This window comes from Rattus rattus, chromosome 11 (genome assembly GCF_011064425.1).
Source record: "Rattus rattus isolate New Zealand chromosome 11, Rrattus_CSIRO_v1, whole genome shotgun sequence".
Lineage (NCBI taxonomy): Eukaryota > Metazoa > Chordata > Mammalia > Rodentia > Muridae > Rattus > Rattus rattus.
In genome coordinates this window covers 73,450,232-73,477,655 of record NC_046164.1, presented here as the reverse complement: position 1 = coordinate 73,477,655, position 27,424 = coordinate 73,450,232, and the positions used below count along the sequence as shown (strand labels likewise).

At 46.7% G+C, this 27,424-nt stretch overlaps 1 protein-coding gene across 7 annotated transcripts in view; it reads left to right on the top strand.

Annotated features, from left to right (window-relative positions):
• The window catches only part of Mtmr3 (myotubularin related protein 3), a 118,243-nt gene extending 91,257 nt beyond the window's left edge, over window positions 1–26,986 (top strand). For 6 of the 7 annotated variants that reach the window (XM_032916851.1, XM_032916847.1, XM_032916850.1 and 3 more), the window contains 12 exons: window positions 1,898–2,011; window positions 7,293–7,498; window positions 8,480–8,611; window positions 9,072–9,183; window positions 14,784–14,979; window positions 15,688–15,873; window positions 16,512–16,682; window positions 18,206–18,351; window positions 19,356–20,745; window positions 21,959–22,069; window positions 22,504–22,592; window positions 24,913–26,986. In XM_032916851.1, coding sequence (XP_032772742.1) covers window positions 1,898–2,011; window positions 7,293–7,498; window positions 8,480–8,611; window positions 9,072–9,183; window positions 14,784–14,979; window positions 15,688–15,873; window positions 16,512–16,682; window positions 18,206–18,351; window positions 19,356–20,745; window positions 21,959–22,069; window positions 22,504–22,592; window positions 24,913–25,084 — 3,025 coding nt within the window. In that variant the 3' untranslated portion in view covers window positions 25,085–26,986. The remainder of the gene's footprint in view (window positions 1–1,897; window positions 2,012–7,292; window positions 7,499–8,479; window positions 8,612–9,071; window positions 9,184–14,783; window positions 14,980–15,687; window positions 15,874–16,511; window positions 16,683–18,205; window positions 18,352–19,355; window positions 20,746–21,958; window positions 22,070–22,503; window positions 22,593–24,912) is intronic. The other variant, XM_032916852.1, reaches the window with a different exon arrangement.
• The last annotated feature ends 438 nt before the right edge of the window (window positions 26,987–27,424 follow it).

Genomic DNA, 27,424 nt, shown 5'->3' with positions numbered 1-27,424 from the left:
AAAAGGATAAGATAACCTATTAGACTAATTGCCGTGGTCACTGTCACAGGTCATTTTTTAGAGTTTGATGGGTGTTAGGAAGTTTGTGTAGCAATTCTCAATCACAACCATCCTTCTGGTTCAATGGCTTTTAAATTTCTGGTTCTTTATCTTCTGGAAATTGAGAAGAAGAAAGAAAAGAGATGTAGTGTTGAGTAATCAAAACCCTGTGTCTCAAGTCTCCTTCTGATGCATGGAGTAGGGCAGTGGAGGTGATGGTATCTTAGGGTTTCAATTGCTGAAGTAAAACACCATTACCAATAAGCAGCTTCAAAAGGAAAGGGTTTATTTTGCTTATAGTTCCACATCACAGTCATCAAAGGAAGTCAGCACATGCACTCAGGGTAGGAGCCTCAGGGCAAGAACAGAAGCCATGGGTAAGTATTGTGTACTGGCTTACTCTCCATGGCTTGTTCAGCTGACTTCTGTACCATCCAGGATCACCTGTCCAGTAGGCTGGGCCCTCCCACACCAGTCATAAATCAAGAAAATGCCTACAAGCCAATCCTATGGAGAAATTTTCTTAACTTTTCTTCTTCTCACATGTCCCTAGCTTGTGCGATGTAAACATAAAAACTAGCCAGCACAGATGGTTTTTGAGGTTTTTTTTGTTTTGTTTTGTTTTTTGTTTTTTTTTTTTTCATTTTTCTTTTTTTCGGAGCTGGGGACCGAACCCAGGGCCTTGCGCTTGCTAGGCAAGTGCTCTACCGCTGAGCTAAATCCCCAACCCCGGTTTTTGAGTTTTAGGATTCAGTTTCATACTGCTTTCAGTGTTCAGAAGGAAGATTACCTAGTAATACTGCCCTGTAAATAAAATCTGTCCGAAGTACTGTATCCCAAGTCACCAGCTTGACTAGAATGCAAAAACCACCTTTTGTTTTAAATTGAGCAAGCAAGGGGGTGAGAGTGCGCGGCGGAGAGTGTAGGAAGTCGTTTCTTCTGAAGTGCGCTTTATAGAAATGATGGCTGATGGCTCACTCACATTACTAATCTGGCTCATTGGGATTATCTGTATGTATTGTATCTGTCTAACTCCTGGCTGCACTCCTTACTTAAAATCAGGACATCCTGGTTCAGATCAGGTGAGTAAGTTCATCTGAAGAGGAGGTCTGAATTGGTGGGCTTTGTCCTCCTCATGCTTCAACTTGACAAGGAGCCTGGAAGAGTGAAGTTAGGAGAGGTGACATAGGTGCTTCTTTCTGTACTTTCTCTCTCTCTCTCTCTCTCTCTCTCTCTCTCTCTCACACACACACACACACACACACACACACACACACACACACACACACACTTTACAACAGAATTATCATGGACAGTGAGACTGTCCCTCAACTCTTGTTTTTTCCTTGTTAGATTATCAGATTCCAAAATCTGATTGAACCACCAAAGATAATTTGTATATATAAGCAAAAATTACGTTTGCCTATTCTGATTAGGAGACCAAAACCTCAAATAGCCCCTCCCCTCCAACCCAGCCCCCCAGTTTCTTCTTTGCCATTTTTTTCTCCGGTGAATATAGATCCTTAAACATGCTAGGTAAGCACCCTCATTGCATTTTGTTTTTTAAGTTTATTTCTGTATTTTTTTATTTGTAGGAGTCATTCTAGAAGATCCCTTCATAGATGGTCATAAACCACCATGTGGTTGCTGGGAATCGAACTCAGGACGTCTGGAAGAGCAGCCAGTGCTCTTAACCACTGAGCCATCTCTCCAGCCCCCTTGTTGCCTCTTTAACTGGTTTAGTGATAGCGTGAATAGTGTCCCTATGACAGCTCATATCCTATCCCTCTGCCTCTCTCTCCTCCATCTTCTCCCTTTCTCTTTTTTCTTCTCACCACCATTCTCTTCTTTCCAACAGATTATGTGGTAGTTATCCACAAGAGCTCATAGTACCTGCCTGGATCACTGACAAAGAACTAGAAAGCGTGGCAGGCTTCAGATCCTGGAAGCGCATCCCCGCCGTCATCTACAGGTATGTAAGCCACACCAGCCCCAGGTACTCAGCCCTACCGCTCGCTGTCCTGACAGCTGCTGACAGATAGTCCCTGGCAAGTGCCACCCGTGCTTCCTTATTGCTAATGCTGTGCCTGCAGAAAGAAAAACACTAGTACCCACTGTGTCCAGAACGGTAGCCGGCAATGCCAGTGAGCCCTGAAAAGTGTCTGGGCCACCTGTTGCAATGCACACCTTTAATCCTAGCACTCAGGAGATAGTGACAGGTAGATTGTGTGACTTCAAGATTAGCCTGGTCTGTATAAGGACTTCCAGGCTAACCAGGGCTACTACTACGCAGGGAGACTTTGTCTTTATACATACATACATACATACATACATACATACATACATACATACATACATACATACATACATTTTTTTCTTTTTCTTTTTCGGAGCTGGGGACCGAACCCAGGGCCTTGTGCTTGCTAGGCAAGCGCTCTACCACTGAGCTAAATCCCCAACCCCCATACATTTTTTTCTTATACTCACTGCATGTGTTGAAAGATTGGTAAAATTTAGAATAGAACTGAATGAACTTTAATGGTGTTTGTGATTGTCACTTTAACATGTGGAAGGATTCTTGTTTTGAGATGAATTAGAAACAGCTGTGGTTAGAAAATTTCAGAGACCCAAGGCATGAGAGCAGTAGTGTAATCTCTTGTGGGGGGACATGAACAGCCCTCTATAATCCCAGATGGGACATCAGCTACAGACCTAAAAATGGTTGCACCTGAGGCTGTCTTGCTGAACACGTGGAGCTTTTAAGGTGACTTATAGGAGCATGGGTGAAGACTGACTCGGAGGGATCTAGAAGACTCAGGAGTAGCTGTGTCACTGAGAGACTCGCCAGAGTGGTGACTCAGGACAGCTGCATCGCTGGCATTGCCTATGGCAGCACAGGCATCTCTGCCAAGGCTGTCCTCCCCACCCAGTATCTGTTGCTGTTGCCCCCTTGGAGAGGTAGGCACACATTCTTATGTCCTGAGCTCCATATAAGCCTTCCCCTTCCTGCGTACGATGTTTTTATTTTGAGGGAATGGTGTCTATGTAAGAGCTAAAGGGTTTTAAAAGGGTTGGTGACACACTGACAGGGCGAAGGTTCTGGAGTCACAGCCCTGACCCTCTGTGTGTTCTGACTGTGGCACTCTTAACTGACTCCACTCTAACTGACTGCAGTCTGCTTCTGATGAGTAGAAGAGGAAAGATAATTCTTACCTAACAGATGTGCTGTACTATGTAAATGAGGGCCTCTTAACACTTAAATGCCTTTAAGTGACATTTGGAATAGAGAATATACTTGAGTACTAGCTTTATAAATCAGTGATCACTCTGCTGTTACACAATTACGTTAAATTTTTAGGAAGTCATATTGTTTCTAATAATGTTAATATTCTCCATTTTATCTTTTGATTTGTAAACTTTTTAGACTGCCCAAAGTGAGCCAAAATAATGACAGTTAAAAATTGCCACACCAGGAGCTATTGCACTTCAACACTGAGGCTCTGGGAAGGTATATTTCTTGTGACCTTCCTGTGACGGTAGCCAGCTTGTTCATTTAGCCTACGGAAGGCAGATCTGATGCCACCCTGAATACAGAACATGAAGGACACTCGCTGCCATTCAGCCTTCAGTGTCAATATTCATCAGTTTTGTTTTCAGATACCAAATAGGTCACCAAATTTACCTGTCACTCAAGTACTATGAATGACATGGAATTAGAGAACGGGAGCTGAAGAGACTGAGAGAGCAGCTACTGCTGCTCTGACCAACAGCTCTGTTAGGTCGGCTGCCTACCCTTTGTGAGACTTGTGACTTGGGGCAGAAGGGGGAAGTACTCTTTGTTTCTGAGTAAAAGGCTTTCAGTAAAAGCCATTTTTCTCCCTTTAGGCAGAAAGCCTAAGAATGCTAGTTAAGAAGAACTCCTTAAAATGTGTTTGTTTTTTTTTTTAATTAGCTTTTCTTTTCTATAATCCTATCCTAGAAGGCATGAGTTCTGAGGGTTCCCCATTCTAGATACCTAGAATACACACACACACACACACACACACACACACACACACACACACACGGAAGTTTTCACTGTCAAGCCTTGAGAGAAAAATCTGTCGAGATTGTGGTTGAAAGTTCTTGGTGTAGCCATGTAAATCAGGCTTCCTGGAGCTGCTCTCTCGATGGAAGGACATGGTCTTATGTCTCTGACCTCTGGGTTGGGATTGAACAATCCCGTGTTGTTTAGTTTTGTTAGGGGTGTGTTGAAGAATGTTGGGGACACTCTGCCACTCATCAGTGCCAGCAGAGGTGATGTCTTAGTTACCATTTTGCTGCTGTGAAGAGACATTATGACCAAGGCAACACTCACAAAGGAAACATTTAACTGGGGCTGGCTTACAGGTTCAGAAGTTTAGTTCCTTGTCATCATGGCAGGGAGCATGGCAGCATTCATGGCTCTAGAATGTGGGCGTGGGGGGGTGAGCAAGGCTTGGCATGGGATTTTTGAAACCTTAAAGCCTGCCCCCAATGACATGCTTCTTCCAGCATGGTCACACCACACCTTCTAATCCTTCTCAAATAGTGGTACTCCTTATGACTAAACATTTAGGTATGTGAGCCTATGGGGGCCATTCTCATTCAAACCATCACATTTCATTCAAACCACCACAGGTATCAAGATACCCCTAAGTCCACCATTCCCCAGATCAGGCTGTGTGGGCTGCAGCAGTGATTTCTGAGGTCATTAGCGTTGCTTGGCAATGCTGAGCTGAACCAGGGCCTGATTAGAGCTACAGAGTTGCCCTAACACAGCAGGATCTCAGGAGGCCTCCATCTGCAGTGGGGCTCACAGTGTCTCTGCGCACTTGGTGTGAGCCTCCTCAGATGGGGATCTGCCTGACCACCGGATTAGAGGCAGTTAAAGCCATTGCACTTTCATGGAAAATGGAAGCATTCCGTGCTTTAGTAAGTTGGCTTTACTAGACCTTTTACCTTTTTGTATTTTGGCAAGCTCTGTTTGTTACAGTGGTAAAATATCTACTTTATCTAGTTTTCTCTTTTACCTTTGAAAGTGATTGTAACTTTCGTCTTTGAGCTGGCTTTCATTCAATACAAAGCTTTTCAGGAGATTGATTACTGCTACTTGTAGTGACCCAGTTGGCCCTGAAAGCCCAAGACCAGAGTGCCATCTGCTGTTCAGTCGCAGGCTAGGAAGGCTTGCAGAGACAGGGCTCTCAGGAAAGGCCCTTCCACCCTTTTCTGGGAAGTTTGCAGTCATTCAGATCTGTGGGTTTGCAGCCTAGTAGGGAGACACAGCAAGAATCATGGAATTTCACGTCATTTGTTTCATTTGTACGTGAGCCAGCTCGGTGTTGGTAATGATGTGAGCTGGGAGCTGTTTGCCACTCACAGTGAGGAAGAATTGAAAACCTATAAGCAACTTGAGTGGGATTTGTTACCACCAAATTAACTTAGTGCCTGTGAATTTAAGGATGAAATTTTCTCACATTGTTTCCTAGAGAAGGAAAAGGAATGGACGACTGTGTAAACTCGTCGGTACTGTCTGTGTGCAATTGAAGAGCATTGTGAAGACTGTGGGCATTTTCTTCAGTGTATGGAATTGGTGGAGCTGTGGACTTATGCTTAGCAGATTTTTCAAAAGTATTTATTGGTGCTGAAGAGCTGGCTAAGTGGAAAAGAGCATTTGCTGCTCTTTCCAATGGATGGAACTTGATTCCCAGCACCCATACCGGGCGCTCACAGCTGCCTGCAATTGCAGCTCCTGGAGGCCTTTTATCCTTTTCTGACCTCTCTCCCTTTACACACATACAGACGACAGACAGACACATACAATACAAAATACAACAAAAATATTTTTTAATTAAAAGATTTATAAAATTGTATTTAAGAGTGTGTGTGTGCACGTGTGTATCACATGCCACAACACGTGATACAGCTTGGTTGAGTTAGTTGCCTCCCCCTACTTTTACATGCGTTCAGACATGGAGTGTGGGGTACCAGGCCTGTCCTTCACTGAGCTCTCCATTTTTTCTTTCTTTTTTTTTTTCTTTTTTTCGGAGCTGGGGACCGAACCCAGGGCCTTGCATTTGCTAGGCAAGCACTCTACCACTGAGCTAAATCCCCAACCCCGAGCTCTCCATTTTTATAGCAGATGATTACTTGTATAACTTAAGAAAGCTTTAAGTATGCTAATACGATTTAGCAATCTTTAGTATGTTACATGTAGAGTTGTGTAACCCGTCTACAATCAGTGTTCCTATATTTTCACTATACAAAATGAAACCTCACACCTTTAACAGTCATTGCTTACTTCCGCACTGCTCTCTCCTGAGGTGTAGCCAATAATGCACTGTTCTCTAGATTTGCCACTTCTGACTATGTGATAAGTCTAACAACACATGTCCTTTGTGATGGGCTCGCTTCACTCTATCTGACACTTTATCTATGGCATAGCATGGGTCTGAACTTTGTTTTTTGCAACTAAATATTACATTTTTCCAACCTTCTAGTTGACATACTGGAAAGCACATGAAAATGTAATCACATCTCAGAGTGGACTCTTAAGAGTCATTTCTGGTTTTGGAAAAGGATCTGTCAGAGTATAATTTACTGGGACTGTGATTTCTTCCCTCTGAGAAGCCTGAGGAAACATGGCTGGGTCATGCATGAGTGCTGTGTCCATAGTAAGAATAACTTGTGACTCATGACATCTCAGGAGAGCCATATAAAAGATCTCACTGTAGGTCAGGTGAATGTTCCACTTGCAAAGACGGGATGGGTTTGAAAAGAATCGTCAAGCCAGCAGTAGTGACTATGTGGATACCACAGTAGACTTCAGAGGTGAGGCCAAAGCAGTTTGTTCTGTCTTGCATGTGTTATGTTCAATATCAGAAATGAGGTGTTTGTACTTAGTTATTACATAGTAGAATTGGTATAGTATTCATAGATCTTATTTCCCAAAAATAAAGATTCAGAATAGCTAAATTGTGTTAGTTCATTTTCTCTAAGAATAGTCACTTACCATTTGTTGATAACTTCACAGAGAGCACTATGATCAGATGACAACTGAGGAAGTTATGTATGTTTTGTTATTCTGTCCCTGTTAATCATGCACAAATGTGAAGCTAATCCTGGATTTACCTAGGGTCGGCTATTTACAGTTAACTCCCATCCTTTTATGTGAGTGCAGAGCATCCGATGGGGGCCTTGAAATAGTGCACTCACTGTCTGTTGTCTCCACACAGGCACCAGAGCAATGGAGCCGTCATTGCCCGCTGCGGACAGCCCGAGGTTAGCTGGTGGGGCTGGCGGAATGCTGATGATGAACATCTGGTGCAGTCAGTGGCCAAGGCTTGTGCTTCCGACTCTCAGTCAAGTGTCGGCAAGGTTTCCACTCGGAACAGTTGTCGGGGCTTTCCCAATGCAGGGGATCTTTCTGATGTGGAGTTCGGTAAGATGCTCATTAGGCCCATGCAGTAATTTTTAAAACCACCTGAAAAGCTTTTCTTAAAGTGGCTTTTCTTAGATGACAGAATGTTACTTCAGATTTTTTGAGTCTCTGTCCTGGAATTCACTATACAGACCAGGGTAGCTTTGACATCACAGAACCGCCTGTCTCTGCTTCCTGATTGTTGGGGCATGGGTCATCATACCTGGCTATAAACTTACTTTGCTTTTTTAAAAGTTTTATTTATTTATACACTGTACACTGTAGCTGACTTCAGACACACCAGAAGAGGGCAGTCAGCACTTTTAGCCACCAAACCATCTCACCAGTCCTAGAGTTACTTATAAGAGAGAATTCAGTGAGTTTGTTTGAGGATGAGAGGTCTTGACAAAGCACCGGAAGACCTTTTGTTTCAAGCTTGATTTAAGAGCCTAGTGTTGTCTTCCCTGCCATTGTGACAAGAATGAAGTGTTTGGATGAGGACATGGGTTGTCTCCAGTCTGTGGAGGAAAATGCCTCCTTTTATGAAAGGGCTACAGGGGTAGGAATGGGAGTAAGACATCAGGCGAGGTGGGAGTTTCATCTAATGTGCTTGGGGCATTGCTTTTGGAAAATAAATTTTTTTTAAACATTTATTATGTATATGTACATTGTAGCTGTCTTCAGACACAGCAGAAGGGGCATCAGATCTCATTACAGATGGTTGTGAGCCACCATGTGGTTGCTGGGATTTGAACTCAGGACCTTTGAAAGAGCAGTCAGTGCTCTTAACTGCTGAGCCATCTCTCCAGCCCTGGAAAATAAATTCTTATCAATTTCAAGAGGCAAAACAGTACACTGAAGGCAAGTGCCAGGGTCTGGCTAGGGGACTTCACTGACTGGAGTTCATTTTATTCTGTTTTATATACGCCTCTAGTACTAGTTGTTCACAGTTCTAGGAGAGCTAGGTTTGCTTAGTTTTTATCCCCTTCTTGATGTCTGCAGATGCCTCTCTGTCAAATGCTTCAGGAACAGAAAGTTTAGCTCTCCAGCCGCAGAAGCTTTTGATCTTGGACGCACGCTCCTATGCAGCAGCTGTGGCAAATCGAGCCAAAGGAGGAGGCTGTGAGTGTCCAGGTGGGTGTGTGATCTGTCCCTGCAGCGTCTGTCCTTGCACTGCAGCTCATTCACAGCCTAGGCTTACGTTCCAGTAAATGGTATAGCATGGTCTTCACTCTGCGCTCAGAAAGCCAGGGCGTCTCTCTGGATCCTTCACATCCATGAGCTTTGGCTGAGGTGCAGACCATCTTCCTCCTGTGTGCCAACCTTAAGGATAGGAAAGCTTGCCTCTGCCCACAGGTCTGTAGGTTTCTCAGTCTGCTGTCTCTCACAGTGCATACATGAATCACTAGCGTCCTGCCGCTCCCCACGAACTGCGTAGAAAAGCCAGGGTCAGATGAGGTGGTAAACAGGGTTCTTGCCCTGCGCCCGTTCGGAATCTGCCGTGGCCTACCGTTTGCTGCTGCTGCTTTGCCGCTTTCACGTTTGCTGGCGAATTGACCGTATTGTGGGTTTTTAAAGTTGTTTTTCTCTACAGAGTATTATCCAAACTGTGAAGTTGTGTTTATGGGAATGGCAAACATACATTCTATCCGGAGGAGTTTCCAGTCTCTGCGACTGCTGTGCACACAGATGCCAGATCCTGGAAAGTAAGGCTTGGCTTTAATTTGTGTGCTTCTTTTGTTGTTGCTGCTGTATTGCTCTCTCTGTTTGGTTTGGCTTGGTGTTAAACAAGTTTGGAGGCTCCTGTTTGTGGGGTGCCTGTGGATGCTCTCCTTGGCCTACAAACTGTTCTTTCTACAGCATAGAACGTCAACTGTGGGAAATCAGCTGTTTACTGAGTTTGTGGATTTTTTTTTTAATTAAAATATAATTCCATCATTTCCCCCCTTCCTTTTCCCTCCAACCCTGTTTATAATGTGTATAACCATTCAGGCTTTCTATGTCTGCCCCAGTTCCAGAATAACAACTCAGAGGCTCATCTTTTATTAATAAATTCCTAGTTTGTTTCCCAGCTAGTTCATAACTCAGTTATCCTGTTCATTCTGTTCTGTTTGCCACATGGCTGGTTCCCCGTCCTCAGTTTCATACATCCGACTTCCTTCATGCCTGGATGGAGAACGCATCCTGCCTCAGCTTCTTGGCCATCAGATTTTTATTTTGACCAATCAGAAGGTACCTTAGGCAGGCAAAGAAGGACAGAGGCTCATGTTCACACAATACATATCCCTACACTGTGTGCATATTTCTGAGTATATAAATATGATCTGTTCAGTCCATTAATGTTACCTTTATTTATTTTCAGGGCTGGTCACTTGGTATTGGACAATCAGTTTGGAAGCTCTTCCCTTGGGAAGATGATTTCTCCCAGTCCTGTTATTCCCTAGTTGGCCCGTAGTTCTTTGTTTAGGGTACCCAGCCTCACTGATACATCTGTAGCACGGTTCTGTCACAGAGTTTAGGATGTGTAGCACATGATTAGCTCTCGGTCCTCAGAACAGAAGCAGCAAGCACTTACTGTTTTTCATGGGCTCCTTCCTTTCTCTGTTGTGTTGTGTTTAGCCCTGTAATTCTTTGGTCCTTGAAGTATTATAGTAACACTTTCTGTGAAGACACACGCACATGCGCACACAGAGCCGGTTCAGTCCATTTAGTATTGCTTGTGTTATATGATCTCAGGTCTGGCTACTTGGTATTGGAGAAACAATTAAGGGGCTCATCTCCAAGGAAGACTTTTCTCTCACTATAAGCAATTCTTAGTTACAATGCAGTTCTTTGTCACGAGGCAGGACCCTGTGAGAGCACCCCTTTTCAAGTTAGCATGTCTGTTGGGGGTATACTTGTTTAGATTTTATTAAGGCAGCCACATTGTTGAGATCTCATGAGTAAACCTTCTTTATCATTTCCAGGAGACACAAGTTCACAGCAGATGTTCTGGTCCTTTGTCTTTCAGTCTTTCTGCCTCCCCTTCCACACTGTTTTCTGAGCCTTAGGTGCTGTAGATTTCCATTAGGGCTGGCCATCCCGCAGTCGTTGGCTGCACTTTGACCAGTTGTGATTTTTCTCCACTTCTCTTTGAGTAAATGGATAAGTATTCAGAATTCGGTTGGGAGTTGCTGGTTTACTGAAGTGGCAGTTGCAGATTCTCCTGTAAGGGCCATGATCTCACTGCTCTTGGGTGGTTAGTTGGCTAGCTTTTTAGTACCAATCATGATTTCCCTCCCGTTGAGCAGGTTTTAAGTCTGATTGGACAGTTGTTGGCAATTGCCAAAACATGAGTGCTACTGTGGTCCCTTTAGGGATTTCTTGCCATGCTTGTCACAAGGATGGGACCCTGTGAGAGCACCTCTTTCCAGGTTAGCATGTCTGTTGGGGGTGTATCAACATGTGCCAAGCACATGATGTGTGATTCATAGGTACCACGGCTGGGTAGGACTCTTGGTTCATTCCCTCCTTTGGAAGCTTGTATAACTCTTTTAGGTATTTTCTTTTTTCTTTTTTGGGGGGACATGGGTGCTAGAGGACTCAAACTCAGGTTGTCATACTTGTGTGGCAAGCATTTTACAAACTGAGCCATCACTCCGGTCTCTCAGTATGTTCTAAAGTGTCGAACTAACCTGTAGGTTAGTTCTTTTCTTACGTTAGCTTCCATTTCTAAAGTAATCTTACTCAGAACATTATCATAATTGCTACTGCTTCTTAAAAATGAATGGCTGGACTTTATGGTGTGGAAGGTAGGCAGTGTTCCCTTCAAGGGGTCTGTTTGAGTACGAGATAAATTAGGAGCAGTGATTTGTTTCAGGAAGCCAGCAGTGTGCCAATAAAGATAGGAGTTTCTTGTTTAGGTGTTTGTGCTGAAGCCCATAGTTGTTTCTTTGGGTCCTGCCAATAGACTATAATCACAGCAAGTTTTTGTTTGTTTGTTTGTTTGTTTGTTTGTTTGTTTGTTTTACATTCTTAACTGGATTTATGACATCAGTGCTGCCCAAACTGCCTTTGCTAATGCCTGGTAAAAAGTAATTAAATTCATCACAGTAGCAGTTAGCCCTGAGGATGAAGCAGTGTCTGACTGTTCTGTTGTAAAAAGACATCACGACTAAAGCATCTTTTCTTTTCTTTCCTTTTCTTTCCTTTTCTTTCCTTTCCTTTTCTTTTCTTTTCTTTATTTTCTAGATAGGGTCTTACTGTGTGTCCTTGGCTGTCCTCGAACTCACTCTGTAGACCAGGCAGGCCTTGAACTCACAGAGATCCACCTTTTTCTGCTTCCTGAGTGCTGGGAGTAAAGGTGTATTCCATTGGTTTTTCAAGACAGGGCTTTTCCTGGACTTGCTTCATAGACCAAGCTGGCCTCAAACTCACAGATGTCTGCCTACTTCCACCTCCAGAGGGCTGAGATTAAGGGCCTGCACCACTATATCTAGTTGAAAGAAAACATTTCCTTGGGGCTGGCTTACAGTTTCAGAGGTTTAGTTCTTTAGCATCATGGTGGGAACATAGTGGCATACAGACAGACACTGGGGCAGCAGCAGCTGAGAGCTGTGTCACCATCTATAGGCAGAGAGAGACTCCTGACTTGGCATGGACTTTTGAAACCTCAAAGCCGGGTTGGGGATTTAGCTCAGTGGTAGAGCGTTTGCCTAGCAAGCACAAGGCCCTGGGTTCGGTCCTCAGCTCCGAGGAGAAAAAAAAAAGAAAAGGCTGAAACCTCAAAGCCTACCCCAGTGATTCAAATCAGTGTCCTCCTACAGGACCACACTTTCTAATCCTTTAAATCCTTTCACATAGTGTCACTCCCCGATGACTAAGAATTTAAATACATGAGCCTGTTGGGCCATTCTCATTCAGACCACCACTCTGACCAAAGGAGAACTGGCTTCTCCTCTGAAGACTTTCCATTTGCATCTGTCCCTTAGCTCCAGGGCCTTGCTAGTCCTTTTAGGTTAGTGTGAGGACTCCAGAGACTTGTCACAGACTCTGTTCGTGGCCATTTAGCTTAACTGCTCAGGATCCCTTTTCATGTACAATAAAAAGACCAGATTAGCACTGCGTAGTCTCTGACACCTCACATATATTTAAGTTCTCTCTTTAAAAACTTAATTTTGGGGCCAGAAAGATGGTTCAGTGGTTAAGAACACTTTGTTGCCCTTGCATAGAAAGAATCCAGCTTTTGTTCCTAATATCCATATGGTGGTTCATGAATGTCTGCAACCCAAAACACACACACACAGAGAGAGAGAGAGAGAGAGAGAGAGAGAGAGAGAGAGAGAGAGAGAGAGAGAGAGACAGACAGAGAGAGAGAGAGACAGAGAGAGACAGAGACAGACGGGGAGGGGACTATTTAAAAACAAAACTTTAATTTGAATGCAAAAAATGAATTAGCCCATCCCTGTGCAAGTGAGTGGGGATTTGTTGAGGATAGAATGCTGCTTGTATTTGGGTACTTAAGTCTCCTTTACGGATGAGTCGACGCCATGGCAATGATGGACATTTGGTGAGCCACCCATCAGGGGCTGTGGAGGACGGAGGATGGTATGTTTCTGTTGCAGTTTGACAGAGTACAAAGTGCTGGGGCATCCCCTCTGGTGGCTGCCTCTCTCTCAGCTTCTCTCTCAGGCTGACAACACTGGCTCGTGCTCAGTGGGGTCAAGAGTGTCCACTAGAGTTTAGTTTACTGCTTCCTCAGCAGCTGGGAGATGTCCACAGTTACTCATCTCTCAGCCTTTTGATTTCTTTTAAGACAAAAGAGAAAACATCCCACTCATCAGGAACATATTTTAAGTGTATCTAACTAGAAGATAGGGAATCTCGAAATTGAATTTTACCTATGACAAATTTATAATTCATTAAATAAAAGGACATGATGTAGGGGCAAAGCTTGGGGAATAGCAATGATGGCAGCATAGTGTCAGTCTCTGAGTCACAGTGTAGGTGGGAAACAGGGCTTGTACACCCTGTTCTGTAGTTTGCTTGTCTGGCAGGACAGATCTCCCTTTCTTGGACTCTTAATAACATTCATGTTCTTTCTTCAGATTTTAGTAGACTGGCTTTGTCCGGTAGGCCTTATCTAGACCTTATCTTGGCAAAGCTTTCTCAAAGATTCTGGACAATTGTTACTCCTTATCTTTCAGTGCTTAAAGGGCTAGACTTTAGCCTTAAACCACAAATTTGGCCACATTTTGGGGGAGGGGGAACCACAAAAGTAGTTTGGGAGAATGAGGATGGGGGAAGAAGCACATGAAACAAAATGTCAGCTTATTTGAGCATGGCAGTGGACTGTGTAACCTCAAGCCAAAGAGAAAGTTATCAGTTCTTTTTATCTGATAACCCTGAAAGGATTTTGGAAAAGGTGGAGGAGTCCTCTTTCTGAATCCAACCTAAGTCAGCGATAGTATGTAGCCATTGCTCCAGTTCTTATGAGTCTAACGATCATAATGGACCTGTGCAGTTTTAGTCAGTAAGTCGTCAAGGCTTAGCCGTGGGTGATAGGTAAATTTGAACCATTCTTGTGCTTCCAGAAGAGCTATTTTTACACTCTGTGTACCAGTCTAGGACTACTCCTCCTATCCCCCCCGACACACACACACACTCCCCATTGGGCAGACATCTGTAAAGAGCTAGATGTGGTGGTACATACCAGCACTCGGAGAGAATTGGGTTCCAGATCAGCCTGGGCTACATAACAAGGCCCCTGTCTCAAGTGAATTAAATGTGGGTTGGGGGAGGCACATACTTGTGTGTGTGTGTCAGAAGCAGGGTTGGGGGCATAGCTCAGTGGTAGAATACGTAACTAACAAGTGTGAGACCCTGGTTTTATTTCCAGCACGTTAGGGAAAAAAAGAGGAGGGAGAGGGAAGGAGGCTTGGAGATGGAGAGATGTGTGGCTATGCTTACGAGCACATACTGCTCTTGGCAGTTTGATTCCCAGCACCCACATTGTGCTGCTCACAGCCATAACTAGCTCCGGGGGCTCCGACACCCTCTCTGGCCTCCTCACACATACACCAAGTGCTGGGTACAGTGTAGCATTACTAATTACAGGGCTTTTTTTGATTTTTCGGGGTTTTTTTTCCCCTAAAGCTGTCTTCTCTTGATTGTGCAGCTTGAGTCTCACCTGGACATTCTTTATGAATAGACTTTTTAATATCACTTTGGAAACAAAGGTTTTGTGGAATTGCTTTTTTAATTTAATAGGCATTGGACATGATGCCATAAAATCATAAAGATCAGAATTTCCATATCTTCTTTATAGTTGGCTTTCTGCTCTTGAAAGTACGAAGTGGCTCCACCACCTGTCTGTGCTTCTGAAGTCGGCACTTCTCGTGGTGCATGCTGTGGACCGAGATCAGCGACCAGTGCTAGTGCACTGCTCAGATGGCTGGGATCGCACTCCCCAAATCGTGGCCCTGGCTAAGCTTCTGCTGGACCCTTATTACCGAACCGTAGAGGTATGTGTATCTGAGGGAGGGAGGAGTATTTCAGGATAGGTTGTAATCAATTTGGGGATGGAAGTACGTCTATAGGAAGTATGATTTGTTGTAGTCCTGTGTCTATCCATCGCCTACTGCTATATGGCTAGGCGTGTGATGATTAGTAACAGGCACTGAGGATAGAGAAAGGTTTCCTCTGCAGCTTCCCTACTGGGAAAGAAAGGTTGTGTCTACTTCAGGAAAACAGGCTTAAAAGAGCATCCACATGCTTATAATAGCAGGTCTAGACAGAACTGCATGGCATTCTGGGAGAAACATCTGCTCTGGCATAACCATTGTTGGGTTAAAGACAAAAGAACAAAAGCACAAACACAGATATTGGTAAAAATTGCTGCTGGGGAAAAGGTTTACAAATACGGCTTTATAAATGTGACATCAGAGGTGAGATTCAGTACAGGAGGAATTAAGTAGGCAGGTAGCATTTGTGTAGTAAATGAGAAAGACTACACAAATATAGATAGATCGTCAGTGTCCTTTAGCTGGCTCCTGAGTGGAGCTGACGAATTGAGACATTTGTGTAAAACTGTGTGACCCATTAGGCAGAGAGAATTGGCTCTGAGCCTGTGCCAGAGGGACTTACTAGAAGGCTCTTGGTGACATGGAGCTCAGGATGTCACAGGTGAGACTGTACTGTACAAGTGATCTCTCCTTCATGCCTCCCTGCAGGGTTTCCAAGTCCTTGTGGAGATGGAATGGCTGGATTTTGGCCATAAGTTTGCTGATCGGTGTGGTCATGGGGAGAACTCCGATGACCTGAATGAGCGTTGCCCAGTGTTTCTCCAATGGCTTGACTGCGTTCATCAACTCCAGAGGCAATTTCCTTGCTCTTTTGAGTTCAACGAAGCATTCCTTGTGAGTTTGGACTTAATGATTCTACATTTTGGGACCCACGCACACTTAGAGGGATGCTGATTCAAGTGTTAGGGGGCCATTTTCATTCACAACTTCGCATTTTTCATATTTCATAAGGAGTGACTGCTTTATTTAAAAGCAGTAGCAGTTAACTGGCATTTTATTTTTCACTCAGCGAATCTGGGTGCACCAGGCTTTCCTCTGTAAACATGACTTGGTTTAAATTTGGCTCCTAAAGTGCAAGGTCTAAAGTGTAGTTAGAGACAGAAACTATCTGAACGTGCCGTGCCCCACTCCAGCCTCTGCTGATGCTGTCAGCCATCCGCACCTTTGATGAAAGATGTGCTCTTCCTGTTTGAGCCCTCTGTCCCCATGTCCTCCAGCTTCCATCCCCATACTTCTGACTGCCCCAGCATTTCTCCCCACTCTCCCTCCTGCATTAGCATGTCTTTGACATGGGAGTGCTGGTGGTCAGGGTCACGCCCTGCAGTTGGTAACTGAAGAGGAGGTGTCGCATGTTAGCTGCCTATACACATGCAGACCACATGGCTGAGTAGGCGGAAGTGTTCAGCTGGGTTAGCCCCCTTTCTGTGGCCATGTGCCCCACTGCATGGTTTTGCCTGATTGACCTCTCGCAGGTGAAGCTGGTCCAGCACACCTACTCCTGTCTCTTTGGGACATTCCTGTGCAACAACGCCAAGGAGAGGGGGGAGAAGCAGACTCAGGAACGGACATGCTCGGTGTGGTCGCTTCTGCGGGCCGGCAACAAGGCCTTCAAAAACCTGCTATATTCATCCCAGTCAGAAGCCGTATGTACCCTTTGGCCTGTCTCGGTGATCAGCAGAAGGAGTGGGAGGGTGGGGACACGTGGGAGCTGCTTTGAGTAGAACCTGTTTTTATGAAAACGGTCAGCTGTCTCAAGGTACTGGTTCCACTTTTCATTTTCTACCATTCTGTTTCTGTAAAGACATCCCGTGTCTTGATAATGCTCTGGCCTGTCCATGACCAGCCCAGCCAGGTTCAAGGTGGCTTGGTGTAGAACACATCATTCCCGTGTCATGAATCATCACCTGCACTTCCTCCAGAGCTCAGCATAGTCTGAACCTGTTTCCGCACTCTGGAGGAAAAAGCACTAAGGTTCCTTCTCTCAGATTCCTTGTATGGGTCAGACACCAGGCTCCTGCTACTTTCCCATGAACCAGGCTATGAGACCCACTGCATCTCTGTCTCAACACAAAATTCTTTCTGGTGTTGGCATGTGTCTGTCTGTGATTTTTTGCACACATGAGAGCTGCCAGGCCTTTTAACACTGTGTTCCCTCAAAAGAATGCCTTCTGCTAACCAAAGAAAGAGAGGCAGCATGTCTGTGTTAAAGAGAGAGAGGCAGCATGTCTGTGTTAAAGAGAGAGAGGCAGCATGTCTGTGTTAAAGAGAGAGAGGCAGCATGTCTGTGTTAAAGAGAGAGAGGCAGCATGTCTGTGTTAAAGAAAGAGAGGCAGCATGTCCGTGTTAAAGAGAGAGAGGCAGCATGTCTGTGTTAAAGAGAGAGAGGCAGCATGTCTGTGTTAAAAGGCATTGCTGTGGGGTTGGGATTTAGCCCAGGGGTAGAGCACTTGCCTAGCAAGAGCAAGGCCCTGGGTTTGGTCCCCAGCTCCGAAAAAAAAAAAAAAAAAAAAAAAAGGCATTGCTGTTCCCTTTGTTGGATGCTGGATGCATTCTAAGCCCTTAGAAGTCCATGAAGGCTATTCAGGGGTTGGATTGCATTTCTGGGCAATTAATACAATTATCATCACAGTTAAGTAGTCAGAAGTAAAGGTTTGCAATGTCTCTTTTTCCCTTCACTGTGCCTGCTGGGGAAGTGGCACTAAAGGGTGGGGAAATAGCCTTACTTTCACATGATTAATTTGAGTGATTAATTTATTTTCACATGATTAATTTGAGTGATTCTATAAAATAGGTTTGCAGCTTCTACTGAAGCCAAGCTTCTGGGAAACAGCCATATTCGTCGTGTAACAGAACGATTCTTACTCGGTAAATCAGGCTGATGGAAGCCTGTCTGTCATTCAGTAAAGACCACCTGAGATAATGTAAATCAGCCTTTAAAGGCTCCATTGGATTTTCATGTTCACAAGAAGCTTTTAAATAAAGAGTTCTGTATCTTATCCTCTTGGGAGATAGACCTTCATTTGCTGGTGCCACCTCCTTGTTGATCTGTGACCCAGCTGTGTTGAGTGGCCCACCTAGGTGTGTTCATTCTTGCTGTGTAACCCCGGCATTTCTAACAGATTTACTGGGACATACATAAACCTTTGTCCTCCCTCCCCCTCTTCAGGTGCTGTACCCGGTGTGCCATGTGCGGAATCTGATGCTGTGGAGTGCAGTGTACCTTCCCTGCCCGTCCCCATCCACCCCCACAGATGACAGCTGTGCGCCGTACCCAGCCCCAGGCACCAGCCCTGATGAGCCTCCGCTGAGCCGGTGAGCCCAGAGCTGAAGCCCCAGTCCCAAGTCTTAAGTGGTGCTATTTTCTCTCAAGGGCCCTTTTTCCTCCCCTCTTCTATTCTTCTCCCCCCTCCTCTCCATCCTTCCCTCCCTCCCCTGCCTCCAAAGCTGACCTTAGACTTGCAGTGATGTGAGTCTTGGATTTACTGGCATGAATCTGGCTGAAGTTTAGCTTCTTAAGGAAGACAGTAAGTCTTATTTCTGGAAGTGAGCTGGACCTGTCGCTACATTATTCTACCACATGCACTGAGCAGTTTCTCGGTGGTGGAGCACATCTGCAGAGTCCTCATGGACTCTGCTTTGTTTACACCCTGCTCCCTGCTTCCTCCTCTCTGCTCCTTTCAAGTCTTCTGAGGCTTGGAAGTCAGATGCTATAAGATAAGAGAAACTGGTTTTGCCACTTGTCTACATGCTTTATTAAGATCAGTGTGGAAGATAATAAGTGAAGTTAAAATATACAGTACAAAGAACCAGCAAGTTCCTTTGCCACTGCTTGAGAGGCATAGAACACTCTGAGGAATGCCTCTTGAAGGCTGCAGGTGCATGAGGCCCTTGGTTGAGCCCCAGTGCTGCATAAACCTGCCATGGTGGCACATTCCTGTACTGTCAGCCCATTGGTGGTAGAGGCAGAAGGGTCAGGAGTTCAAGGTCATTCCTAGGCTATAGAGAGAGTGTGAGGCCAACCTGGAATACATGTGTCCCTGTCTGAAAAATCAAAAAATAAGGAAAAAATAAAAGTAAAAGGATGCCTTTTAGAAATAATACATGCTGTTAGCTTATTTGAGGGTGGGGACTAGCAGTGAGGAAGTGCACGCAGTACCAGTGGAGAGCCATGCTGCTCTAGGAGACCCTGGGAAATGTCATTTCAGAGATGTGGCTGCAGTGGCCCAGTCGTGAAACAGTAGCTTACTAGAAACCTGCTGTCCTCTGTGGCCCTCTGAATAGCCTCTAAGATTCTGATTTTCCCCAAACTCTTTTAGGCTACCCAAGACTAGATCATTTGACAATCTGACCACAACCTGTGACAACATGGTGCCGCTGGCCAGCCGGCGCAGCAGTGACCCCAGCCTGAATGAGAAGTGGCAGGAGCACGGGCGCTCGCTGGAGTTGAGCAGCTTTGCTGGCGCTGGGGAAGAGGTGCCTGCCATAGACAGCCTGCGCAGGCCCAGCAGGCTGCTCGGAGGAGCTGAGCTATCTGTGGCAGCTGGTGTGGCTGAAGGGCAGATGGAGAATATTTTGCAAGAGGCCACCAAAGAGGAGAGTGGGGTAGAAGAGCCTGCCCACAGGGAGCACACTGAGGTGCCAGAGGTCAAAGAGGAGGCACCCCTAACAAAAGAGAGTAGGACGGCAGCTGAGGGCTCGGTTGTACAGCTGGATGACGCTACTCTAAGGAGCCATTTAGGCCCCAGCCTGTCTTCGTTCTCCCAGGGTATTCCTGAGCAGCGGGAGGCGGGGCACAGTGTTCTCTCTAGTTCACTCCCAGCTCCTCTCAGGGGAGAGGACTCCCAGGAGGTCCCTGTAGAACAGCCTCAAGTAGAGAACATTGCAGAGGACAGGCAGAATGTAGTCCCTGCTGTCCCAGTAGATGCAAAAATTGGCCTTGGTACCTCAGAGTCTAGTCCTCTGCTGCCTTCCCAAGTCCCATTCGAGACAAGAGGACCACACATGAACAACTCCGTGCACATGTTATTAGAAGATAAGGTGAAGTCAGAGAGTGGGCCCCAGCTCCATCACAGACCCTGCCTGGCAAGCAGTGGTAGATTGAGTGGCAAGGACATGCTTCCTATAGCACCAGAGCCCAGGTCTGCTGAGAGGCCCCAGTGGGACTCTGTGCTACACAGGACTTCTTCCCCTGGCAACACCCTCAGCCTGATGATGCAGGCTCCTTGTGCCTTGCCGTTAGACAAATGTAGACAGGGAATTGTGTGCAACGGTGCCCTAGAGACTGAGAACAAGGCCTCAGAACAGCCTGCAGGGTTTGACACCCTTCAGAAGTACCCCACACCCAATGGGCACTGTGCCAATGGGGAGGCTGGGAGGAGTAAGGACTCACTGAGCCACCAGCTGTCTGCCACAAGCTATAGCTCTGCTCACTCGTGCTCACGGAACTTGCACCACAAGTGGCTGAATAGCCACTCGGGGAGGCCATCCACTACCAACAGCCCTGAGCAGCCTTCCCGCAGCCACCTGGATGATGACGGCATGCCTGTGTACACGGACACGATCCAACAGCGCCTGCGACAGATAGAGTCTGGTCACCAGCAGGAAGTGGAGACCTTGAAGAAACAAGTCCAGGAACTGAAGAGTCGCCTGGAGAGCCAGTACCTGACCAGCTCTCTGCGCTTCAATGGGGACTTTGGAGATGAAGTGGTAAGTTGGGTCATGATTCCTTTGAAGCTATCCGAGGAGATGGCACACAGGTGCCATCCAGTGCATGGTTATGGAAACAGACATCTGAGAGGGCTAGAGAGGTCTCAGTGCTGAGACAGAGTGTTTGGGAGTTAAGTTAGCCTCGGCCATGGGGACGGCAGTCTGCCTCTTTTCTGCTGCGCTGGCTCCTTAACCCCTTATAGGCAGTTAGAGAAAGGGAGGGGTTAGTGTGCATGACAGGAGATGAAATCTCTGCGGAGGATTCTGTGTCGGCCAGGCTTTGTGCCTCATGCCTGCAATCAAGGGAGGCTGAGGCAAAGCATTTCTACAGGTTTGAGGTTAGCCCATAGTTGCATAGTGAGTTCTGGGCTAACCTGGACAACAAAGTGAGAGCCTGTCTCAATTCACTCTACCCTGAAGTAAAAGCACATATTTTTAGAAGGGCTTGCACACCTGTTGAGAATGGCATTGGTAGAGCAGTGCTGACTCTGTTAGGTTGGAGTGCTTGTCCTGCCTCAGTCACTAGTGACTGCCTGCTTTTCCAGACTTTGGGAGTGTTGAAAGCTTTGCTCTTTTTGAACAAGTTTTTGTACCCACTCTGTGGCAGGTGCTGGCAAGAGAAATGGAGAGAAGCGGTGGTTTTTTCCTTTGTTTGTTTGTTTGTTTGTTTTTAAAGCATTGTTGAGGGCTTAGCATTGATGAGGCTTGGTGGCTAGAAATGAGGGGCCCAGAGTTCCTCATTTTTTTTTTCTTTGATGGGTCTGACAGTGTAAGGCAGGTTCTGGGGTAATCATCCCAGTCCAGTGACTTTGCAACCAAAGCAAGCTCTGGCTTTTTCTTTATACTAAATAATGGTTTCTCCTTGTCCCAAAGAGTCCCTCAGAAAAAAGGTGGGCGCACTTAAATCACTGTGTCATTCAGTGCTGGACTGAATCATCAGACCCACTGCAACAGCTGACACAGGGAGCTCCTCCTCCCTCTAGCTCACTAGTTGCTTCCTAAGACCCATCTTGCCATTCCACGTCACTTGACAAAGTCTCTACGCCCTTCTGAGCCCATCCCCTCTCTGCGCCTGGCCAGCCCAGGTCTGGGTGACTGGTGTGGCTGCACATTTGGCACCTTATCCCTCAGGCTTGCCCATAGACCCCAGTGCTCTGCTCCTCCTATGGAGGAGACAGGTTCACTCCGTTCAGCTGTGTTTGTTTGCCAACAGACTTCAATCCCCGACTCGGAAAGCAATCTGGATCAGAACTGTTTGTCTCGCTGCAGCACAGAGATTTTCTCTGAAGCCAGCTGGGAGCAGGTGGATAAACAGGACACAGAGGTACAGGCTCAGCCCCTGCTCTGCGTGCCAACCACACAGGTGTCCTACAGCTCTCCACTCCAGTCCCTGCCCCCTGCCACTGACCAAGGAAGAACTCACAGTCAGTCTTCAGCCTCTGTGCCTCAGCCTCTGAGAACCCACATTCGTCAGTTGTAAGACAGGGACATCAACATCAGTGAGCTGGCCCTTTCTCTCCATTGCCTCTGCCAGCTCATGACAACCCAGGGTGCCGTTGGGCCAGTTTGTCTCAGCAGATTGTTGCCTCCTCCAGGCAAATAATTTGGACACCTTTCTTACACTGTTAGCAGGCGTGCTGGGCTGATACCACTGGAGCACATGTAGTCCTTGTGGCTCTTGCTCCCCCTGGTGTGGCTCTGTTGACTTCTGCTGACTGGTCACCTCTTGTTACTAACTTGGTCCCATGTGTTTTACAGATGACCCGTTGGCTACCTGACCACTTGGCTGCCCATTGCTATGCCTGTGACAGTGCCTTCTGGCTCGCCAGTAGGAAGCACCACTGCAGGTGCCATTGGGTGACTTTTAGGGTGGGATGGGCTACAGAATCTGAACTTTGGCATCATACAAGCAATGTTCTGTGTGAACTGCCCTTGGGGTTGTGGTTCTGTGCCTCTGAAATTGGTCCTTCTAGAACTGTATTTGGGGGCTCTGTTCCAATTCAGTGATCACTATTACATTTTGAAATGTGGACATACTTTATTTCCCAGGTTGGTGGGTAACAGCTACCTTGCAGATCTTCCATTTCTTATTTCCAGCATAAAACTGGTCATGGCTACTTTGAGCAAAAACAATTTTCTAGCATAGGCAGGGAGCAGGGTTTTCTTATTCCTTCCTGCTCCCTGCTCCCTGCTCCCTGCTCCCTCTGCTGCTGGAGGATAGTAGACACAGCTGAGGGCAGTCTCCAGTCCTTGTTACCTCAAGAACTCTCAATTTCTTTCCCTGGGTTGGGGAGTGAGTCACTAAGGCTGCTTTGCCCTGGCTGGGGTAGTGACTGTCTGGTAGATAGATGCTCGTGTTCCTAGAATAGGAACTTTATCAGAATCGTACCATGGCCCACATGTAGAAGTGAGACTGTATTGAAAGTGGTAGAAAAATCTCCGTGGACAGACGACACTCTTAGGACCATGGGTCTCCCCCACCCTGCACCCCTAGCCCAAGTGGCTTCTCCTCTGAGCTCTTTCTCCCCTCCTTGCAGGGACACTGACCGTGTTGATCAAACGTGGTGAGCATTTACAACAACTTCTCTGTGATGTCTGCACACCCACAGTAACTTACTTCTCCACACTAATGCTGCCATTCCCTTCTCTGCACTCATTGGGCTGAAGCCTTGAGAGGAGGAGCTTAGGCAGACGGGTGGGCATGGAAGAACCATAGCAGCTGAGGAAAGACACTGCCAAGGGTTTGTCTGCTGCCACCTGTGCCCCTCTGGACTGTGCAGAATGGGCGGATCTTCCCAGAGAGTTTAGTGTGGAAGATTCCACTTAGGTCCTTCAGGATCTCCCAAGGAAAGTCAGATAGAAAAGCTTAACTGATCAAATTCATATCAGGCTTTTAAGTCAAACTTCAGTGGGTATGTTTAACAAGTACAGACATTCTGAAGATTTCCTGTGTAACCACAAGTTCTTGCGGACTCGTGTTTCTTAGAAAGGTATAGTTTTCCCTATGCTCTAGAAATGAAAGGCTCTGTGTTCTTGTTTCCGGTCCTGTTGCCCTGTGTCCCATCTTCCCTTCTCCAGTGTTTCTTTGTCTCATGTGGTCTCCAGTGTCTGCTACTCCTATGCCCGAGTGCTCCTTACCCAGTGTGGTCTGTGTTCTGAGGAATATGGCTGAGAAGTTAGTACAGAGGAAGCCTTTCTGTCACTCCCTCTTCTCATCTCTGGAGAGCTGTGCCTTGGGGTTCCCTGTGCTGAACTGACCAGTGTGGGTTTATGCTTCAGGGCTCAGCAAATGTAGGATTGTAAGATGAGCAGAGCTTATCCTGTGTTGGTACCTTCCGTGTGTGGGGGAGGGGGGTAGGTATGTGGGGGGGGGGGTGTGTGTGTGCGTGTGTGTGTTGGGGTTTGGGGAAGGGCATGGGGAGGTTTCAGTCTGGCAGTTCAGACCTGTGCTGCAAAGATGCAAAGAAATAGGGATTTTAGCAGAAAGAGAGGGGAGCCTTGAGATGCACGGGCGGGGCAGTGAGCCCTAGCTGACTGACCACTGTCTAATAGGATGTATTGTGCATGTGTTTCTCCACGGCCTCATCCTTCCACCTCCCTTTCACGCTGAGCATGTGTCATGTGCTGCTTTGGTTTTTGGCTTTGCATGCTGCTGGCAGCAGTCTGCATCCAACTTACCTGTGAGGCAGTGACCATTAGGCCACAGTTCCTCATCCCCAGCTGGGCAGCATAGTTGTTTCTCTTCTTTGAGGGGCCCACAGGCTGACTCCCCTTGACTTTGGTCTCCGTTTGACCTCAGACTACCCAGATGGCCAGTGCAAGGTTAATGCAGCCACGGTGCATCAGGTCAGCACTCAGCTGAGCTGGCAGTTGTAGTGCTGGGCTCATTTGCCCACAGAGAGCTCTTCTGAGCATCTTCTGTGCATCCGGCAGCCTTGTACCAGAGCGGTGAGGCAGCCATGTGTCATCCTTGGCTGGAGGGGAACATGACTACACTAGGTAGGCTCATCTTCCCGTTGAGCTTCTTCCTGACCTGGCCTGGAGAAATGAACGAGTTTCTAGCACATGCAGACGGTGCACACACCAAATGCCTCTCTGAAGTTGGTTTTTCTCCCACAAAAAACCTACCAACTGAAACTAATGTTGTTTTTTTCTTTTTGTCTCAAGGAATTGTGGGAACGTATTCTGCTCCAGTTGTTGTAACCAGAAGGTTCCAGTTCCTAGCCAGCAGCTCTTTGAACCCAGTCGAGTGTGCAAGTCTTGCTATAGCAGCCTCCATCCCACAAGCTCCAGCATTGACCTTGAACTGGATAAGCCTATTGCTGCAACTTCAAACTGAAGCTCAGTGACCTGGGGTGACAGAGGCCATGCTGCTGTCCCTGTAACAGGCTCACACACAGCCTGGGCAGTCCGAGAAGCCCATACATTTTGGATGGGGGCATGGAACAACCTGTACAGAGATTGGGATGTACCACTGGATTGTAAATTGATTTTCCTTTCCTCTCCCCTTCCCTTTCCATCCTCTTCTTTGCCTTCTAAAAAGAAAAATGTCCCAGTTGTCTTAATTTTTTTTAATGGAAGCCCAGAGGTTACCAGGCTCTTAGAACTGCTGAGTGGCTTGCTGTCGGGCACTCTGTGACATCACTCAGTGCTTCCCTATGGAAGGAGGCAGAATGAAGGCCTGAGACAACAGGACAGAAAGTCAGCCTAACATTAATGACCATTCTTCACATCACAGCTGTGTCACAGTTGACTGGTGCACCTTTGCAGCTGGGGAGGCTGGAAGCCCTTTTCTTGAGTACTGTTCCTGAGAGGGATAGATAGGGCCATCCTACCTCACAGACAAAAAGCAGGATGGTGTTGGGAGGAAGCACACAGTGAAGTGCTCCACAGGCCTCACTTTGAAAAGAGAGGTATGTGCTTCTGTTGAGTTACTGAGGGCCTAGATGGCTGACATGTTGGCCCAGGTGGATCCATCTTTAACATGACCAAGATTGGGTAGGGCTTTCTTTGCTTCTTTAGGCTTCCAGACCAAAAGGTACAGACTGGCCAGAAAGCAGTATCCTGCTGCAGTGGTCAAGGCCTGCACTGAGCTAGGCACCTGAGGTCCGCCTCTGGGTCCTAGTCCCATAAGCAATCTCTTCCTCAGCCAACACAGGGAAATCCAGACTCAGGGTTCCACAGTCTCCTGTTCCCAAAGCAAACCAATCATGCATCTCCCCTTGAGGGACAGATCCCCACAGTTCCGAAGCTCTCCACACAATCAGCCTTCCTCTCTTACTTCTGGGCAGCAGGAAGGACCCAGGAGTCCCTGGTCCTGCTTTTGGCTGCCTGAGTGGGCACATGTCTGGCTCCTGCTATCAGTAAAGAGCCCTTGGTGACTGTAGGGTTCTTAGAAGGTGACATGGCTGAGGAGATTCGGGGTACCTTCCCTCAGTGAGCTTTGATGTGGTCCAAAAAGAGCCTTAAGTCTGTAGTTATCTGTGGTGGAGGTGGGTATGAAGGGTAGAGAGCAGTTTTGGTTTGTACTTTGAATTGTTGGCATCTGTCTGTGCCCACCCCATCCCCCAAGGGTGATGCTTGGCTCTGCTAAAAGCTGCAATCTGGTAACAGAGCAGATTATAGTGTTGGGGCTGGGTGAGGCTGGGGGACACCTAATTTTAGCCTGGCCTATGTCCTTGCCCCTCCCCTCTGGAAGCTGTTACCTGGCCATGGGCCTTCCGTGTCTCAGGAAGGTGGCTTCTGCATGTTCCTCAGTGTGGCTGGAGAAGCCAGAGGCCTTCCCAGCAGTGCGTGCTGAAGGGAAGGCTGCAGTGTCCGAGTATTGCTGGTCCTTCAGGAGCAGGCCAGGCAGGGGCCGAGTTTAGTGAAACAGGGTGAAGTTCTCCAAGCTCGCTGTGGTCTGGAGTTGCGGGTGGGGAAGGTCGGCATAACTGAAGACTGCAGTTCCTAGTGAGAGGTGCCAAGAGGTTATGATACGGGTGTCTTGGGTCTGTTGTACAGTGTGAATAAGTGCTTGCAGCTCTTAGCCCTTTTTGATCAATGAAGCACTTTTTTATTAATATTTTCTTTGTATGTAAAGGAGGAACCGTAACTCTCCGTAGCTGTACATATAACCCCTTTCTCCTAAAGAGGAGTCCGTGCTCCTATATTTTTCATTTTTTGTCAAAGCAAGAAGTAAATACTTTAGAATTGTTAAATACATAGATAAAGTGAATAAAGTTGAGTGTCAGCAAGGTGCTATCTGTGACGAGTTCCGGTTCTTTGCCCCTTTCCCCCTCACATGGGAGACGTGGTTTCAGTAGCTGCTGGGAATTTGACCTTTAGCAAAGGGAAACTGCACATTTCAGCTCTGGCCCTTGGCAAAGGCCGAGCACACTGTAGGCCTGCAAGGTCTACCACGCCGAAAGGGCGGGGCACTGCGTGTCCACAGTAGTCAATGCTACCTGTAGCCTTAGAGTCTCCCTGCCCCCTTCCCTTCCCTTCCCCACAGCAACTTGTCATTTAGCACAGGCTGGCACAGATGCTATCTGCAGGCCACTGACTGATCACTGAGCCTCGCAGCAGCTGACTGCCCTGGGGCTCTAAGAACACCAGTGCTTAGAACCTCGGGTGTTTGTACCCGGCTCACAGATAAGAACTAGAAAGCAGCCATTGGGTATCTTTTTAAGCATTTACT